The sequence below is a fragment of the Gossypium hirsutum genome, chromosome A08 (assembly GCF_007990345.1).
Source record: "Gossypium hirsutum isolate 1008001.06 chromosome A08, Gossypium_hirsutum_v2.1, whole genome shotgun sequence".
Classification (NCBI taxonomy): domain Eukaryota; kingdom Viridiplantae; phylum Streptophyta; class Magnoliopsida; order Malvales; family Malvaceae; genus Gossypium; species Gossypium hirsutum.
The window spans coordinates 106,821,957-106,840,167 of NC_053431.1; the positions used below are offsets into that span (position 1 = coordinate 106,821,957).

Here is an 18,211-nt window from a genome sequence, read left to right on the forward strand (position 1 = left end):
AACTTTTAAATAATAATAAAAATTTACACAATTGTATATTTATATGGTCATATTATGCAATTTTCTAAAGTTATTTCCCACATTATTTTTAGTATGCTGTGTTAACTCATCTCATATTTTATATATGGGTATTCAATTTTAATGGTTTGAAATGACTTACCTATAGCTATTATGTATATAATGCATGATATTTAAAATAGAAAAAAAATTATTTAGATTTTTTTATAGTTTAATTAATATATTTTGACTCTTCAAAATGATAAAAGTTTAATTTAATCATTTCAAAATTATAAAACATAAATTATTAAAATGATAAAATTACAAAAATATACAATCTAATTCTAATTTCATCTCCAATTTCCACGTATTGGGTTTATAACAAAAATAAGCTTTTAACTCTTTTTTGATTTCATCATACATGGAATATTACAACTCTACAATCGCATCTTCAATTTTAATACCCACATGCCAAAAAAATAAAAATAAAAAAGTTAAAAGTATCCAAATCTTCTTAAGTTTGATATAAAAACAGTACTTTTATTTTCATTTTAAGAAATATTCAATTATTCCACGAGTTTGGACCTCTATTATTAAATAATTTTTTAAACAAAATTAATTATACCCTATTTATCTTAATTATTAAATTGCTTATATTCTAAATGTCGAAATCATTTTTATTTTAAAAAAAAGGGGGTCGACTTTAAAGCGAAAATGGAGTCGCCACCAATCTTTTTTGTTTAGGTGTGATCGGGTCACCCTGTGATCGATCATTTTAATTAAGCATTTTGGTTTATTAAAATAACGTTTTTGGTCTACGAAAATCTAGAAAACGAATTCGGGAGTCGGTTACGCGCGAGGAAGGATTAACATCCTCGCAACGCCCAAAATTAGTACCGTATTGGTCAATTAACGCCCTAATGTTTGGTAATGAAAATAATATTACCATATAAATAGAAATAAAAATATAATAAATAGAAATATAATAATAGTAGAAATATAAATAGATAAATAATAATTAGATAAATAATAATAGTATTAGAATAACAAAATAAATATAAATAGAAACATAATAATAGTAGTAATAATATATTAAAATAGTTAATTTGATAATAAAATAGCGAAAAAAGAAGAAGATTAAATCGAACCTTAAAGCAAAATTTGGGGAAAAAAAACTTAATTGCAAAACAATAAAAAAACGGAAGGGCTAAAAGCAATTGGACGAATTTAGAAAAAAACAAAGAAATTGAAATGAAATGGACAAAATTCCCACGTAATTGAAAGAGAAAAGAAAATAATTCAATTTCCAATTCCGAATTGAAGTAGGAATACAAAAGTAATTCATCCCAGTCCCCCAAAAGTAATTGGTTCATTTTCAAAGAACAAAATACCCCTATTTATATACATGGAGTTTACTAAAAATAGCCTAAATAATTTAATCATAAAATAAAATCAAATCAAATCAAATCAAATAAAAATCAAATCTTCCTATTTTTAGCCTTTTACCAAGTCAACAAATTTTGATAACTCATTGGCTTTCTCCATCTTTTTTATTTGACCACAATTTAATGATTGTCTTTCAATTTGGTCCTTTTTAGCTTGTTTTCGACCAATTGCATCCTTTGGCTTCGGTTATTATTTTTTGGGGCCCAGGCCAAAATTAGCCTATTACAGTTGCCCCTCTTTGCTCATTGTCGTGTAACGAGAATAGAACAAAAACTATAAAATTGCCAATTTTGCCTGGGCCTGCTGAGTCTCAGCGCTTCTTTTCTTCAAGTAGTCTCGCTTTAACCCACTGCATCTCTAGAGGTATAGGGGCTTTCGTTTTAATTTTCTCTGCTACTGCTTAGGGAGATATGATTTGTAATCTTCAGCTTACTCCGCTGCTGCTCAGGGAGATAAGGTTTACTATCCTCGATCTGCTCCACTACTGCTTAGGGAATAAGATCTGTAATTTCCAGCCTATTTCCCTACTACTTAGGGGGATAAGGCTCACGTCTCCGATCCGCTCCACTACTGCTTAGAGAGATAAGATCTGTAATCTTCAGCCTGCTACCCTACTACTTAGGGGGTTAAGGCTCACCGTCTTCGATCTGCTCCACTACTGCTTAGGGAGATAAGATCTGTAATTTTTAGCTTGTTACCCTACTGCTTAGGGGTTAAGGCTTGCTGTCTTCAATCTGTTCCACTACTATTTAGGGAAGATCTGTATTTTCCAGCTTGTTACCCTACTACTTAGGGGGTTAAGGCTTGCTATTTTCGATCTGCTTCACTACTGTTTAGGGGAGATCTGTATTTTCCAGCCTGTTACCCTACTACTTATGGGGTTAAGGCTCACTGTCTTCGATCTGCTCCACTACTGTTTAGGGGAGATCTGTATTTTCCAGCCTGTTACCCTACTACTTAGGGGGTTTAAGGCTCACTGTCTTCGATCTGCTCCACTACTATTTAGGGGAGACCTGTATTTTCCAGCCTGTTACCCTACTGCTTAAGGGGTTAAGGCTCACTGTCTTCGATCTACTCCACTACTGTTTAGGGGAGATCTGTACTTTTCAGCCTGTTACCCTACTGTTTAGGGGTTTAAGGCTCACTGTCTTCGATCTACTCCACTACTGTTTAGGGGAGATCTGTATTTTCCAGCCGTTACCCTACTGCTTAGGGGGTTAAGACTCACTGTCTTTGATATGCTCCGCTACTGTTTAGGGGAGATCTGTATTTTCCAGCCTGTTACCCTACTGCTTAGGGGTTTAAGGCTCACTGTCTTCGATCTGCTCCACTACTGTTTAGGGGAGATCTGTATTTTCCAGCCTTTTACCCTACTGCTTAAGGGGTTAAGGTTCATTGTCTTTGATCTACTCCCCTACTGCTTAGGGAGATAAGATCTGTAATTTTTTTAGGCTGTTACCCTATTGCCTAGGGGGTTAAGGTTCACTGTCTTTGATCTACTCCCCTACTTCTTAGGAAGATAAGATCTGTAATTTTTAGCCTACTTTCTTGTTACCTCAGGAAGATAAGACTTGTATCTTCAACCTGCTCTCCTGCTACCTCAGAGAGATAAGGCCGGTGGCTAAAATCTGCTCCATAGCCGATAAATGGAGATAAAATCTCGTCATTTTTGATCTGCTCCGTAGCCGATACATAGAGATAAGATCTGTAATTTTCAGCCTGCTTCCTTGCTACCTTAGGAAGATAAGATTTATATCTTCAACCTGCTCTCTTAATACCTCAGAGAGATAAGGCCGATGGCTAAAATCTACTCCATAGCCGATATATGGAGATAAGACTCACCATTTTCGATCTGCTCCATAGCCGATACGTGGAGATAAGATCTATAATTTTCAGTCTGCTTCATTGCTACCTCAGGAAGATAAGACTTGTATTTTCAACCTATTCTTTTGCTACCTAAGAGAGATAAGGCCGGTGGCTAAAATCTGCTCCATAGTCGATACATGGAAATAATACTCGAAGTTTTCGATCTGCTCCATAGCTGATACATTGAGATAAGATCTGTAATTTTTAGTCTACTTCTTTGCTACCTCAGGAAGATAAAACTTGTGAATTCACCGATGTCGCTACACTGTCCTCTAGGGAACATGCCCTATAAACTCGGTTTTATATGCCTATGTTTATGCCAAATGATTAAGATGCTGTGATCAAAATGAATCAGATGCCCCTAATCAAATGCGCTATGAATGATATGAATGTAAAAATATCATGAGAATAATTCCTTTTTTAAAGGCTTAAAGTATCGTCACTCGTTATTCATTAGAGTTTTATCATTGTTTCATTATGTTGCATACTTGCTTGGCTAGCATTTTCCAACAGAAAACCTGTAGAAACAACTCATTTTGCTCAACTGGCTTACCCCATTATAACATCGGGGTCCATTTTACTGTACTTCTGGGACCCAAGGTTTGTGCCATCTTCAAACCCTCCCTTACAACCCAGGAGTATAGGATCTGAATCTTTCTATTAATTTGGTCTATCCCCCAGGTGTCATGATCAGATATGTACACCTGATATTTGCATGAATGAGGAATATTATTTCTTTTCTTGGGAATGATCCCCTTTTAAGCTTGGGTTGATCATTATTTGTCGAGATTGTATCACTGACGCAATATATTGTCTCTTCGTTCAACTAGTATCTTTGATAAAAAAACTGAAGAGATAGTCATAATTTAGACTTCTCTTTCTCAAACATTCCTAACCCTTAGGCTTGGTAAGTTCTAAATAATAATCTCGTTTCAGGTTCCTGTACCATTTAGAAACTTCCAGAGTAATACGCAGAACCTCTTTTGTGAAGGTATTATTAGTCCATTAATCATTATTTCAATACAAAATGCTTGAAAAAGATCGTAACAATGGATAAGAGAGAAAATAACTAGGAGCATAGCTCAAAAGATAGCAAACGTAATAAGAATGAAATTTATTGAGATGTATCAAAGATAGCAAATTTAAAATGGGCAAAATGGAAAACTAGATGCCCTAGATATCGCAGCTTGAGCTTCTTTGTACCAATTTCTTGAGGACTATTTTGAGCTCAATTTGTGTTTAGGGAATCCAAAGTTTTTCGTCGATGCCCCAAGACGTAGCATACATCTTCATTGTTAATTCAGACATAGCAAGACTATTGTATGCCCTACTTTGATTTAAATTTGAGCCATCCTTTTCGAGTTTTCAACTCAAATCTCCTTTGGTCTCAAGGCGCCCTTTGCGGGTTTTCGCCTTGGCCGCTCTTGTTTCCTTTTCTTTTCTTTTGTGTTTGTTTCTTTTTCTTTTCTTTTGTGTTTTTTTTAAAACTGTTAACTGTGGCTGAATCTAAGTTCACCGAATTGGGCAGTTCCATCGATCTCGGACAATATCAATGCTTCTCTAGAACAGACCTTCTTTATTACATAAGGTCTTTTCTAGTTTGACATCCACTTTCCTCTAAATTCCTTTTGTATAGAAAGGATCTTCTTCAATGCCAGGTCCCCCAATTCTCTAGGATGAACCCCCTTTTTGTCACAAGCCTACATCATCTGACCGTGACGGATATCCTTCAAATTCGACTGATCATATCGAGATTGGATCCATTCTATCTCATTCAACCTTTAGTTCTAGCAAGACTTAAAGAAAAGAAATAATGGACAAAACACTTCCAAAACTAATGAGAAATGTAACGGCCCAAATTTCAGTGATATCGGAACAGTGATTTGAGATCACTAAATCCGACAAGTATGTTTAAAAATTTAATAAATTAATAATTATGAGTCAAGTGTGAATTTAGAAGAATTTTGAATTAGTGAATTTTGTGTAAAAAAAAAGAAGAGAGAAAATAATTTAATAAGTAAATTGGGTCTAAAACGAGGTATCGAGACCTCGAATTCATAAACCGAGCCATAAATATTTTTAGAAATATTTATGGAGTGTAAATAAGTTAGTATTAAAGTTTCGTCAAGAAATTTTAAGATTTCGGTAGTTAATTAGGTGAAAAGGACTAAATTGAACTAATTGTAAAATTGTGAGATGTGATTAAATAGCTTAAGTATTTAAAAAGATGGATTTAAAAAGAAATTAGACCCAAAGGTTAATGGCTGGATGGTTTGGGTATGAAATAAGCAAGAAAACAATGTGAACAAGGGGCAAAATTAGAAATAGCATAAAAGTCAGTAATTAAATAATGATGTAATTGAAAAATCTAGACATTTCTTCATCTTTCTCAGCCAGAAACGCCGTACCAGGTCTCCTATGCTGGTTTTTCATATTTTTACACCATGTAAGTTCAATTTTTACTATTTCTTAGTAATTTTTATGTTTTGGTGACTTTTACAATTAGGTCCAATCATCTAATTCATTAGTTTTTGATTTGGTGGGTGAAATTGGAAGTTACCCTGGCTGAGTAAGGGTAGTATATGATGAATTATTATGAAATTGAAGTTCTAATTTCATATTAAGGTTGTTTTATTAAGTCATTTTGATATAAAATGGTATTTAGGACCTAATTGTGAAAAAGTTGTGAATTAGATGTTGGTGTTGAAATTGAGAATACCAAAGGTTGTGAAATAATTTATAATGATAAAATAAATTGTTAATTGAGAAAAAAAATTAGTTCAATTGATGGGTGAATTGAGCAGGGACTAAATTGTAAAAACTGTAAATTTTAGGGTAAAAGTGTAATTTCAAAATTTGAACAGCATAAATTGTGAAGTGAAGTAGAAATCAAATAAATGCTAATGAGTAGAAATAATTTATATTATAGATCAAGAGAAACGAGATTCAAGTCGTGATCGAGGGAAAAATAAAGTTTACGAGGAATAGGCTCGATTGCTAATATTTTATATCGAGGTAAGTTCATATGATTTTTAATAATGCAATGTGTAATTTAATGTTTTGAAATGAAAATTTCATGAATGATATAGTATATTATTGTATATAAAATGTCATTAAACTGTGATAATTGTAAAATGATATTTGAATAAAAGTACAAATTAAATGGAACAACGGACTTGAGTACTTTCATTCAGTGGCTAAGACGAATTGACGGAAAAGACCATGGTTGGACCATGGCAGCATGTGAAATGTGATTTCCGTATAAGACCATAGCTGGGCTATGGCTTCGGAGAAATGTGATTTGTGCTTCCGTATAAGACCATATCCGGGATATGGCATCGGTGTGATATGTGCTACTGTATAAGACCATATCTGGGATATGGCATCAGTGTGATATGTGATCCGTATAAGACCATGGCTGGGCTATGGCCTCGGTATGTGATATGTGACTATGTGCAAGACCATAATTTTACTATGGCATTGTGATAATGAGGTACTCAATTCCGTAATTGTTCCCTAATTTGATTATGAACGAAAATGTAAAATGGCCCGAAAAGATTAAGAATTGGTGAATACTATGAAAATGACACGATTTGGAATAAGTTATTGATACTTGATGACATTGAGATTATGGATCTATGCTTATGAAGCATAATTATGTGTTCTTACCATGATGGATGAAATGATATTGTATGGATTTAGTGAATAATAGTGGTGAATAAATAAATATGGCCTTGGCAGTTTTGGATTACTGCAGTAGTGTAACTTTTGAAATTCACCATAAATTGTGGAAATTGAGTTAAGGGCTGAATAAAATATGAGATTAAAGCCTGATGAGTCTAGTTTCATATAGAGGAAATGGTGCATGCAATTGGATTTTATGTTATAAGATATTTAAATTGTTGTGAGACAGAGTTTGAATGACTTCGAGATCCCCTGTTCTGATTTTAGAAAATCATTAGAAATTGTACAATTGTGGTGTTTTATCTTAAAAGCATGTTGGTAATTGCTTATTAATTTCATATGGACTTACTAAGCATTTATGCTTACTCCCTCCTTTTCATTCCTTATAGTTTTGACAAGCTAGCTCGGAAATCGGGAACGGTCGGAGACCCACTCACACTATTCGTATACCATCTTGGCATAATGGCTTGTATATTTTGAGTATGGCATGTATAGCATTATAATCATTTTGTATATATGGTCTTATGATATGGTTATTGAGTGGTATGGAAATGCTTGGTAATGATTAGCCATTGGAATGGCTAATCATGATCATATTTGGTGTTATGTATGTCAAATTGCTAGCTAATCCATGGAAACGATGAAATAGGTAAAATTTACCATAAAATAGATTCAGATAGCAGTAGTGATGAGAATTTGAAAAATCACTAAAAATAGTATAAATGTAATTAAATAATAAATAAATTATGGAATCGAAGCTTGATGAGTCTATTTTCATATGGAAGAAGTGAAACAGGTATATGAGCTATATTTTATGAGATGTTTAAATTTTTGTGAAATAGGGCCAGAGCGATTTCTGGATCCCCTATTTTGAATTTGGAAATTCACCATAAATTTTAAAAAGATATTTAGAAGTCTTGCTTTATATGTAAAGATTCCTTATTGAGTCTAGTTTTATTAGAAACAAACGGCATAGTCATTTAAGCTCTGTACAGGGAGATATCTGATTTGTAATACACAGAGGTCAGAGTAGTCGAACCCTGAAATAGAGGAGACTTTAACTAATAAACTGTACTAATTGGCCCAACCAAAAATTCTAGAAAAAAATTAGTAGATAGATATATGAGTCTAGTTTCAGGAAAAATTTACGGAATTGGATTTCGAGTTTTGGAACTCGAGATATGAATTTTTAAGCAACTATGATGCAGTTGGACAGCTTGTCCGAATTTGTTTAAGTGCTTAAATAAGTTTAGTAATGTCTCGTGCTCGACTCCGGCGACGGTCTCGGGTAAGGGGGCGTTACAAGAAAAGCATTGCCCTGATGAAGGTCTTAGCTGACGTTTGATAAGAATAGAGGGTAAATAGTAACTTCGTTATGTCAATCTTTACAAGTCTCAATCACCTTCCATAATCATTTTTGTTGTTTTTGTTTTTTCTTTTTTTTTTTGCTTTCTTTCTTTTTAGCTGCCTTTGCTGCATTGTGATATGGTGTCTGATCTTTGAACAGACTACAATTTTTTGACATTGTGCAGTTGTATTAGACATGATCTTTTCTGATATTACCTGTCGGTACCCATTTTTTATGACTATCGACCTTATAACATTGGCATATAAAGCGACCTTCACGCTCTTCGTGAAGACATCAACGACTACCAAGATAAGTCGATGCATATTAGACGAGAATGTCCTGATAACATCCATGCCCCACATATAGAAAATCTGTGAAGAAATGGAGATGGTACATAAGTCTTGTCTTCCTCCATTTGGCATTTATAGCTTAACTGATTCAATCCCCTTCCATGGTAGATCAACAGTACCCGAACCTCATGATTGACCTGGCTAATGTAAAACACTTAGCATGTGTCTTTCGAGTACCCTATAGCATCCTTACGTTTTAGTAGCCTAGGCATATCTTGATGTGATCATGCGAAAACCTCTTTGAACTGGGAATAACCCAATGATATCTCGCTTTGTCTTTATGGTGAGCTAGGCTTCGACCTTCATTTCTTTCCTAGGCTTGCAATGTCCACTGACCCTTTGTAGTATAAGATTTGTTTTTCATCTTGTTCTACCATTCTTAACAAATTAGGATATAGGCTATAATCTCTGTCACCTTTAAAGTCTTAAGATCCACTTAAACACATATCTCACCCTAAAAGGGAGTCAGTTACAGCGTTGCTCATGTCGTTGATATCTAAGGACCTATTGTAGGTAACAAAGCATATTTTCAAAGAATAAATGATTCTAAGGATGATTATTTATATGATATGATCATGAATGAAGAATAAAATAATATTTAAAAGACAGTCCAAAGAACAAAAGAATGTATATTATGAAATGGAAAAAATGAAAGAATATTTGCTCGACAAGATGCATTTTATTGAAATAAAAATTCTGGACACAAACCTATGTCACAAAAGGATTCTTATTGTTTCTAGGCTTAAAGCAACAAACGTGTTTTGAATATTATTCTAGATTAGCTCTAAAAATACAGGGATCTCTTCCACAGTCCCCTTGTTCAAAACACTCCTAAGTATGCAAGGATTTGGAAACTTTTATTCCCCGATTTTTTCTTCGGATATGTCATTCAGATTCTCCGATATTCTTTCCTTATATTTTCGACTATCGCGTTTACCCTATTATCAGTATGATTGGGTAACGGATTTCCTACGCCAGGTGGATCATCGAATTTCACAACACCCCTTTTGATGAGCGATTCGACTACCCTTTTGAAAGAGGTGCGATTCTCTATCGAGTGTCCCGTGGCTCCCGCATGATAGTCACATTAGGCACTTGCATCGTACCACTTGGGGTATGGGGGTTGCAACGGTTTTAAGTAGAATGGGGATACAACATGTGTATCGAATAAACTTTTGTACAGATTCCGTTATGTTATTGGAATAGGAGTAAGTTGGAGTTTCTCTGTGTTTTACTTTGTATTGGGCTCTTGTTTTGACAAAGCTTGCTGGCCTGTGACCATCGTTCTTGGTTGATTTATCGTGATTGGTTCCGCATAACCCACGTTTACATTGCTAACCTCATTTTTTCTCCTTTTCGGGGTTGACCTCCTGGTGCTGTTCTTAGCCTCTATCTTTCCACACTTTATCACATTCTCTATCATTTCACCGGACATCACTATATCCGTGAAACTCTTAGTTGCACTGCTCAACATGTGATTAATGAATAGTACTTTCAAAGTATTAATGAAGAGCATGGTTTTTTCTTTTTCCAGCAGTGGTGGTTGGACTTGTGTAGCAACTTCCCTCCATCTCTAGGCATATTGCCTGAAACTTTCACTCGATTTTTTCTCCATATTCTGTAACGTGATCCTATTAGGCACTATGTCTGTTACATGGTTGTACTGCTTCATGAAGGTCTGTGCTAAGTCCCTCCATGATCTGATTTGGGTACGATTCAGCTGATTGTACCATTTGGCCGTAGCCCTAGTCAAACTGTCCTGGAAACAGTGAACTAACAACTGATTATGGTTGACATGACCAGTCATCCTACAATAAAACATCGTGATGTGAGCCTCAAAGCAGCTGGTTCCGTTGTATTTCTCAAACTCCGGCATTTTGAACTTCGGAGGGAGCACTAGATCCAGAACCAAATTTAACTCCTTAGCATCTATTCCGCAATGGTAATCAGCGCTTTCCAACGCCTTGAATTTCTCCAACCATTTATATCGGTCTTCTAGTTGCTTGGAAAATTCCGCTCTTGCTTTTTCTACCTCCGCTACCTCATCGAAGTCAGGGACTGTAGGATTTACCCGATTGTCTTCGGGGTTAGAACACGAGCCTGTCGAGAAATTTATCGGTGTCGAAGTACCAGTCTGATGTTGGGGTTTGATTTTCTCCATCAACCATTTATATCGGTCCTCTAGTTGCTTGGAAAATTTCGCTCTTACTTTTTTTGCCTTCGCTACCTCATCAAAGTCAATGACTGTAGGATTTGCCTGATTGTCTTCGGGTTAGAACACGAGCCTGTCGGGAAATTTATCGGTGCCAAAGTACCAATCTGATGTTAGGGTTTGATATTGACAGACACCCCTTGTGCTGGTACTAGGGTATTTGTTGGAGTGAAACCTAGAGGGTAAGTAAGGATCTCACTGTTATCCTCAGTATTGACCATGGGATTCTTCCCTTTTTCTGGCCCTCAAATCAGCAACTGAGTTAGTTAATTCATCATGTTCTTCTGCGATTCTAGCATCTGATCTTTCATATCCTGCCGAATCTTAGCCAGTTGCTCTTGCATCTATGCTTGTAGACAATCCTGCATTTCTTTCTACATTTGTTCCAGTTTTTCCAGCTTTTGATCCATAACTCTAATTTTTCTTCGTGTGTAGTAGTGATGTTTCAGGGTAACTATAACACGATTTCTAATTAATTAGGGTTCTTTTGTGAAGTTCAATGTACATGATGCAATGCAATGCAAATGCATGGAATGAATGCAAAAGAAAGTAAGGCGTTGATTTTGAATTCAATTCTATTAGAACAATTTTTCTAAAAAACAAATTCCTTTACATAAAATGGATTACATATGCGGCTTTGCCCTTATATTCCAAGCGATCCATTTTTCTATAAAAGTTAAACCATGCAAACTTCCAATAGATGTCTCCACTAGCTCATTTTTACTTAATTCGGGCCGCGACTTATTACCCACTTATCCTCGCGATGCTTGTTAGCTCCTTTAAGAAAGTCGAGACATGACGGCTCTCAAATAATCTTTATTGACTTGAATCCTCAGGTAAAGTCTTGTTTTCCTCCATGAATAATCAGCCTTCTTCCGTTGTGTTTACTTGGACCATATTCAGACAACCGTATTATAATCTATTTTATCAAGAAATTCATTTTCTTATGACAAACTGTTCCATTTAGCAATTAAATATGAATCAACATCTTCTTTCTATGATGATGTAATGCAATGCAGTCATAAACAAAACAAAACACGTTAGCACAGAAGGAAAAAACAATATAGGACACCTACTTGGGTAACCACTAGGGTTTGGAGGCTCTACTTAGGGTGGGCTCTTAAGGCTCGCTATATGTGACGCGGTTCTAAAGAAAGGGTACCTGAACCAGCAGATTCCTCAATCCTCACCCATTATAGGCTCATGTGGACTGAGTTCAGTTTAGGGAGATACATTTCCCTATGGCTGCAAGGAGGTGAAAACCTCACGAAGACATAGGTACGGATGTATCCCGGAAGCAGTCCACTAGCCCATGCGGAGGTGAAAACCTCACGAAGGCATAGTTTCTCACTCCCACTTAAAAGGTGTGACCACAACAGTCATGCAACATGATGCAGGAATATCCTATGTGTCTCTAATCGCAACAAACATATAACATAACACTAACAAATGCGACAAAAGAAGCAGGATTTTTTAAATCAAATTTTTAATTTTTCGACAAAAGGACAGAAAATAATTAATTTTACGGCTTGACTCTCTTATTCGTCCCTAGTGGAGTCGCCAAGCTGTCGAAACTATTTTTATTTTGAAAAAAGGGGGTCGACTTTAAAGCGAAAATGGAGTCGCCACCAATCCTTTTTGTTTAGGTGTGATCGGGTCACCCTGTGATCGATCATTTTATTAAAGCATTTTGGTTTATTAAAACAACGTTTTTGGTCTACGAAAAGCTGGAAAACGGATTCGGGAGTCGGTTACGCGCGAGGAAGGATTAAAACTCTCGCAACGCCTAAAATTGGTACCGTATTGATCAATTAACGCCCTAATATTGAAAACTTGAAATGATTTTAAAATACAATTCCTTTAAAAATGTTTGGATAACTTGAATTGGATATTGAGATTCTTTTGTTCAGAAGGAATAAAATATCATATCCAGCACGTTAGGACATAACATTTTGAATCCCTGGTACAAGATTATCTCATAATTTCCAAAGCTCATGCATTTGAAATTTCAAAATGATATTTGGCTATCTGGTTAAACGGTAAATCGAAACCCAGCACGATTGGGTACGATTTCTCGAATTTCCAAACATAGAACATTGCCTTTATTTTTTTAGAAAGCCTTATCTCGAGATACAAAATGTCATATCTAGTGAGTTAAGACACAATACCTCGAATTCCTAAGAATAAGCTTTTATTTAAAACTTATGCGTTTTGATTGAAAAAGGGGTACTCGGTTACTTAGATTCAACGAGGAAAATTGGGACCCAGTAAGTTAGGGCACAATCTTCTCGAAGATGCCAGATACCGGGTATTGCCTTATTTTGAAAACTATTGAATAAAATGATTTTAAAACTTAAACGATATTAAAACACGACCTTTTAAACGAATAAAATGCGATGGAATAATAATGTACAACGCAAAGTAATAATTCATAAACAAAATGTTATAAAAATGAATCACAAATAACGAATAAATACAAAATAAGAAAATCTAAAATAAAATATAAAACAATTTTAAGCAAATGATACATAAAAAGAATTTAAAATAGATATTATAAAAGCGATCTAAAGTGTATAAAATAATTTTAAAAAAAATTAGTATCCATTCAAGATAAAATAATATATAAAACTCTTTAAAAATAATATATAAACAATTCAAAATATATAATGTGTGGAAAAATTTTTTGAAATACATAATATATGAAAATATTAAAGTAAATAATGTATAAAAATTTGAAATGAGCATTCTATAAAATGTTAAAATAGATAATAACAAAAAATATAAAATAAATAAATAGAATGTTAATAACAAAAGTAAAAAATATATATAAGAAAAACAATAATGAAAATAATATTACTATATAAATAGAAATAAAAATATAATAAATAGAAATATAACAATAGTAGAAATATAAATAGATAAATAAAAATTAGATAAATAATAATAGTATTAGAATAACAAAATAAATATAAATAGAAACATAATAATAGTAGCAATAGTATATTAGAATAGTTAATTTGATAATAAAATAGCGAAAAAAGAAGAAGATTAAATCGAACCTTAAAGCAAAATTTTGGGGAAAAAAACTTAATTGCAAAATAATAAAAAAATAGAAGGGCTAAAAGCAATTGGACAAATTTAGAAAAAACAAAGAAATTGAAATGAAATGGACAAAATTCTCACGTAATTGAAAGAGAAAAGAAAATAATTCAATTCCAATGGAAATAGGAAAAGAGAGAATAATCCAATTCCAAATTGAAGTAGGAATACAAAACTAATTCATCCCAATCCCCTCAAAAGTGATTGGTTCCTTTTCAAATAACAAAATACCTCTATTTATATACATGGAGTTTACTAAAAATAGCCTAAATAATTTAATAATAAAATAAAATAAAATAAAATAAAATAAAAATCAAATCTTCCTATTTTTATCCTTTTACCAAGTCAACAAATTTTGATAACTCCTTGGCTTTCTCCATTTTTTTATTTGGCCACAATTTAATGATTGTCTTTCAATTTAGTCATTTTTGACTTGTTTTTGACCAATTGCATCATTTGACTTCGGTTATTATTTTTTGGGGCCCAGGCCAAAATTAGCCTATTACACTAAATATATTATTTAATATAATAAAGAATACACATCTAAAATTTAAAATTACATTGACTGACGAAATTTAAGTCTCCAACTTAAAATCTTCAACTTTACCATTAAACCAATACCTTAATGACTATGAATTTATTTTTAGAAAATTATTATCAATAATAATTATATTTTATTTTTCCCATTCTCTTTTAACAAATTTTTATACAAATATTTGTTTAGTATTTAAAACTTAATTTTAATATAATTATATATATATATTAATTTTGAGAAGATTTTTAAAAAAATATTGAAATAATTTGTTTGCTTTAATATTTTAATCCAAGTATTTTCTATTAAAATTTTATAAATAAGAGTAATCAATTAATTTAATAAATTCATATTGAATTAAATATAAATTTAAAATATATAAATCTTTTATTATATTATGCATGTTCGGGATTTGTAAGTCTTCCTCTTAACAATATTAACTCTAAGATTTGAATTTATATTCTCGTATTGAGAGTATAATGTATATTACTATTGTACCCAACTATTTGGTAAAATATTTAATTTTAATTGAAGTTAAATATATAAAATTTACTTTAAGTAAATTTTTTATTATTTTGTGATTAAAAATAAATAAATAAAAATAATATAATCGCTTTAATTGCTTCCAAAATTGAGAGGTAAAGAAATATTTTTCAAATTATAAAGCAGAAATATATTTTACATTATTATATAATTAAAAAGGTTTTATATTTGTATTTTTGGAGGAAATGGTGGATGCAGGAAAAAGAAAACAAATAAGAAAGTCAAAGGGGAATCAACTGAAATTCTAAAACGCCATATTAACTTTTTTATTCTAAACGTACATACATAAGCTGTTTAAAATCGGTTGTTGGTTCCACCTTGCTACCAATCAACGCCAGCGCAGGCCCAACGCTAATTCCACCTCCTTATTTTCTTCTTCTTCTTCTTCTTCTTCTTCATCTTTAGAAAATCCCTTCTTTCCCAAATAATTTTTTTTTCAGGAATTAACCTTTGAGATTTTGAATAATGTATCCGCCGCCAGGGCCAGGAGGCATGTACTACAATTACCCGCCGCCTATGCTGGTCAACTGCTCCGGATGCCACACCCCTTTGCAGCTTCCGCAAGGTGCCCGATCCATCCGTTGTGCCATCTGTAAAGCCGTTACCAACATCGCTGACCCTCGATCCCTCCCTCCCGCATCCCAACCACCTGCTCCTTCCACCCACGCGCCTCCTTCTCCCTCCCCTTACAATCATGCTCCTCCCGGGACACCTCCCCACGCCCACGGTCGAAAAAGGGCGGTGGTCTGTGGGATTTCGTATAGATACTCGAGGCATGAGCTCAAAGGTTGCATCAATGACGCCAAGTGCATGCGTTACCTTCTCGTCAACAAGTTTAAGTTTCCCGAGGATTCCATTCTTATGCTCACAGGTAATTTTTTTTTTGATCTTTAATTTTCATATCTTTGCATTTGAATTGGAATCAATTCTATCGAGCAATATTTGACTGGGCAGTAAATTCTAGGGTTTAAACTTTAAATATCGAATTTCGACCATAAATTTGGTAGCTACCTTAGAGAATCTTACCTTTCTGTAATATGGCATTTATGTTCGGGTTTTGAATCAAGTTTTCCTAATTATGTATGTGAATTAAGTAATTAGGGGTGTTAATTGTTTTCTTAATGCAGAAGAAGAAACTGATCCCTACAGGCTTCCAACGAAGCATAATATAAGGATGGCATTATTTTGGTTAGTACAAGGTTGTCAACCTGGTGATTCTCTGTTATTTCACTATTCCGGTCATGGTTCACGGCAACGAAATTACACTGGTGATGAAGTTGACGGCTACGATGAGACTCTTTGCCCTTTGGATTTTGAAACTCAAGGGATGATTGTTGATGACGAGATCAATGCAACTATTGTTCGACCTCTACCTCATGGTGTTAGGCTTCATGCGATTATTGATGCTTGCCATAGTGGAACTGTATTGGATTTACCATTCCTTTGTAGAATGAACAGGTTTGTTACTTCCAAACATGGTCATGTGTCGTTAACTTGTAATGGAGATCTCTCTTACTAATTTTGTTAGAACCAGAATCTCTATTCCTTTGAGAAGAAATTTAGTTTCCATGTTGAGAAGGGAAGTGTATTTAATGTTAAACGTGTTAGATGAAGGGAGCAAAAAGTACTAGGAAGGACCTATATTTGATGATCTAGAAACTTTTCCTACCCTTTTGGCCTTCTATTTTATTTTTAATTATGCTGTTTTATATAATCTAAAGACTGGAAATTGATGCTTTGTCTTGGACCAGGGCTGGACAGTATGTATGGGAGGACCATCGTCCTGCATCAGGTTTGTGGAAGGGAACAAGTGGTGGAGAAGTGATCTCCTTTAGTGGTTGTGATGATGATCAAACCTCTGCTGATACATCTGTAAGTTTCCGAAAAACTGATTATGTAATTTGAAATTTCAGTTCTGATATCCTTGTAGATTTTGAAGACTAAAAAATTGTTTTAATGCTTTGGGGTGCAGGCCCTATCAAGGATTACATCTACTGGTGCCATGACATTCTGCTTCATCCAAGCCATCGAAAGGGGGCATGCAGCTACATATGGGAGCATTCTTACTGCAATGCGCAATGCGATTCGAAGTGTGGGGAGTGGTGGAGGTGGCGGTGACTTTGTTGGTGGTGCTGTTACATCCCTCATCAGCATGCTTTTGACAGGTGGTAGCACTGTTGGACTTGGTGGGTTGAGGCAGGTAATATCTCCGACTTATTGGTTAAATTTTCTGTTCCTCAGAAAAAAGGAGGTCTGATTGATTGTATTGTATACTAGAGAAGCCCTGGCTTTGAGTGCTTTTTGTGTGGTCCAGAATCTCAAACATGTTAATGTTTAGCAAGGTTCATATAAGTAGAAATGATTGTGCAGATGCATGTGGAAGCAACACATGTCCTGCCAACTAACAGAGTAACATTGTTTGGAACGGAACTTTTGTAAAATCTTTGTTGTTAAAACAACCGAAACTTCGACCTGATAGTGTCTCTCTACGGTTTTATAATATCAAATCTTTTAAGATGAGTTCATTTTAGAATTTGGAATTTGGTATTGAGACAAAAGGCATATTTCCTCGTCTGAGTTTTAGAACCTGAAATACTAGTGAAGCAAAATTGCAAATTTCATTCTGACTTTTTGTTTTGGTGTTCCATTGGTTGACAGGAGCCGCAGTTGACAGCATGCGAACCGTTTGATGTTTATATGAAACCTTTCTCCCTTTGATAAATTTTTAAAATAAGAATTTGTTATATGCTATTTGTAAATTGAATTTATTTATATTTCTGGATAAGGGGTTGTATTTCATTTGTGTTCCCAAAGTACATTGGTTGAACAAGAAATTTCTGGGTTCCTCTCATTATATTTAACAAAGCTGGATTACATCACCTGCGATTAATAAATACATGTTTCTTTATTTGTACAACTTTTACTTGCTTTGTCTCAATATATTTCCAATTAAAAAGTGAAACAGAGATTTTTGCTTGAAAACACAAATTGAATTATCATTATGCTCAATTTCTCAACTGGTAGCCTCTGAGATTAAAGTTTGTGTCTTCTGTTCCAGCAGGGGGATATGCTTAAATTAAAGGCCTTGAAGGCTCATTCTATGTCTTAATTGTGCAAAGTATATGTATGTACAT

At 34.1% G+C, this 18,211-nt stretch overlaps 1 protein-coding gene across 1 annotated transcript; it reads left to right on the plus strand.

Annotated features, from left to right (window-relative positions):
• The first annotated feature begins 15,267 nt into the window (after nucleotides 1-15,267).
• LOC107929663 (metacaspase-1) lies at nucleotides 15,268-17,985 on the plus strand. Its single transcript, XM_016861152.2, has 5 exons — nucleotides 15,268-15,948; nucleotides 16,205-16,535; nucleotides 16,829-16,949; nucleotides 17,050-17,277; nucleotides 17,736-17,985. The coding sequence occupies exons 1-5, from the start codon at nucleotides 15,543-15,545 to the stop codon at nucleotides 17,793-17,795; spliced, it is 1,146 nt and encodes a 381-aa protein (XP_016716641.1). The 5' UTR covers nucleotides 15,268-15,542; the 3' UTR covers nucleotides 17,796-17,985.
• The last annotated feature ends 226 nt before the right edge of the window (nucleotides 17,986-18,211 follow it).

Coding starts and splice junctions, on each gene's coding strand:
- LOC107929663 (XM_016861152.2), top strand. CDS start 15,543: ATGTATCCGCCGCCAGGGCCAGGAGGCATGTACTACAATTACCCGCCG. Junction 16,536..16,828: donor TTCCTTTGTAGAATGAACAG/GTTTGTTACTTC, acceptor GTCTTGGACCAG/GGCTGGACAGTATGTATGGG. Junction 17,278..17,735: donor GACTTGGTGGGTTGAGGCAG/GTAATATCTCCG, acceptor ATTGGTTGACAG/GAGCCGCAGTTGACAGCATG.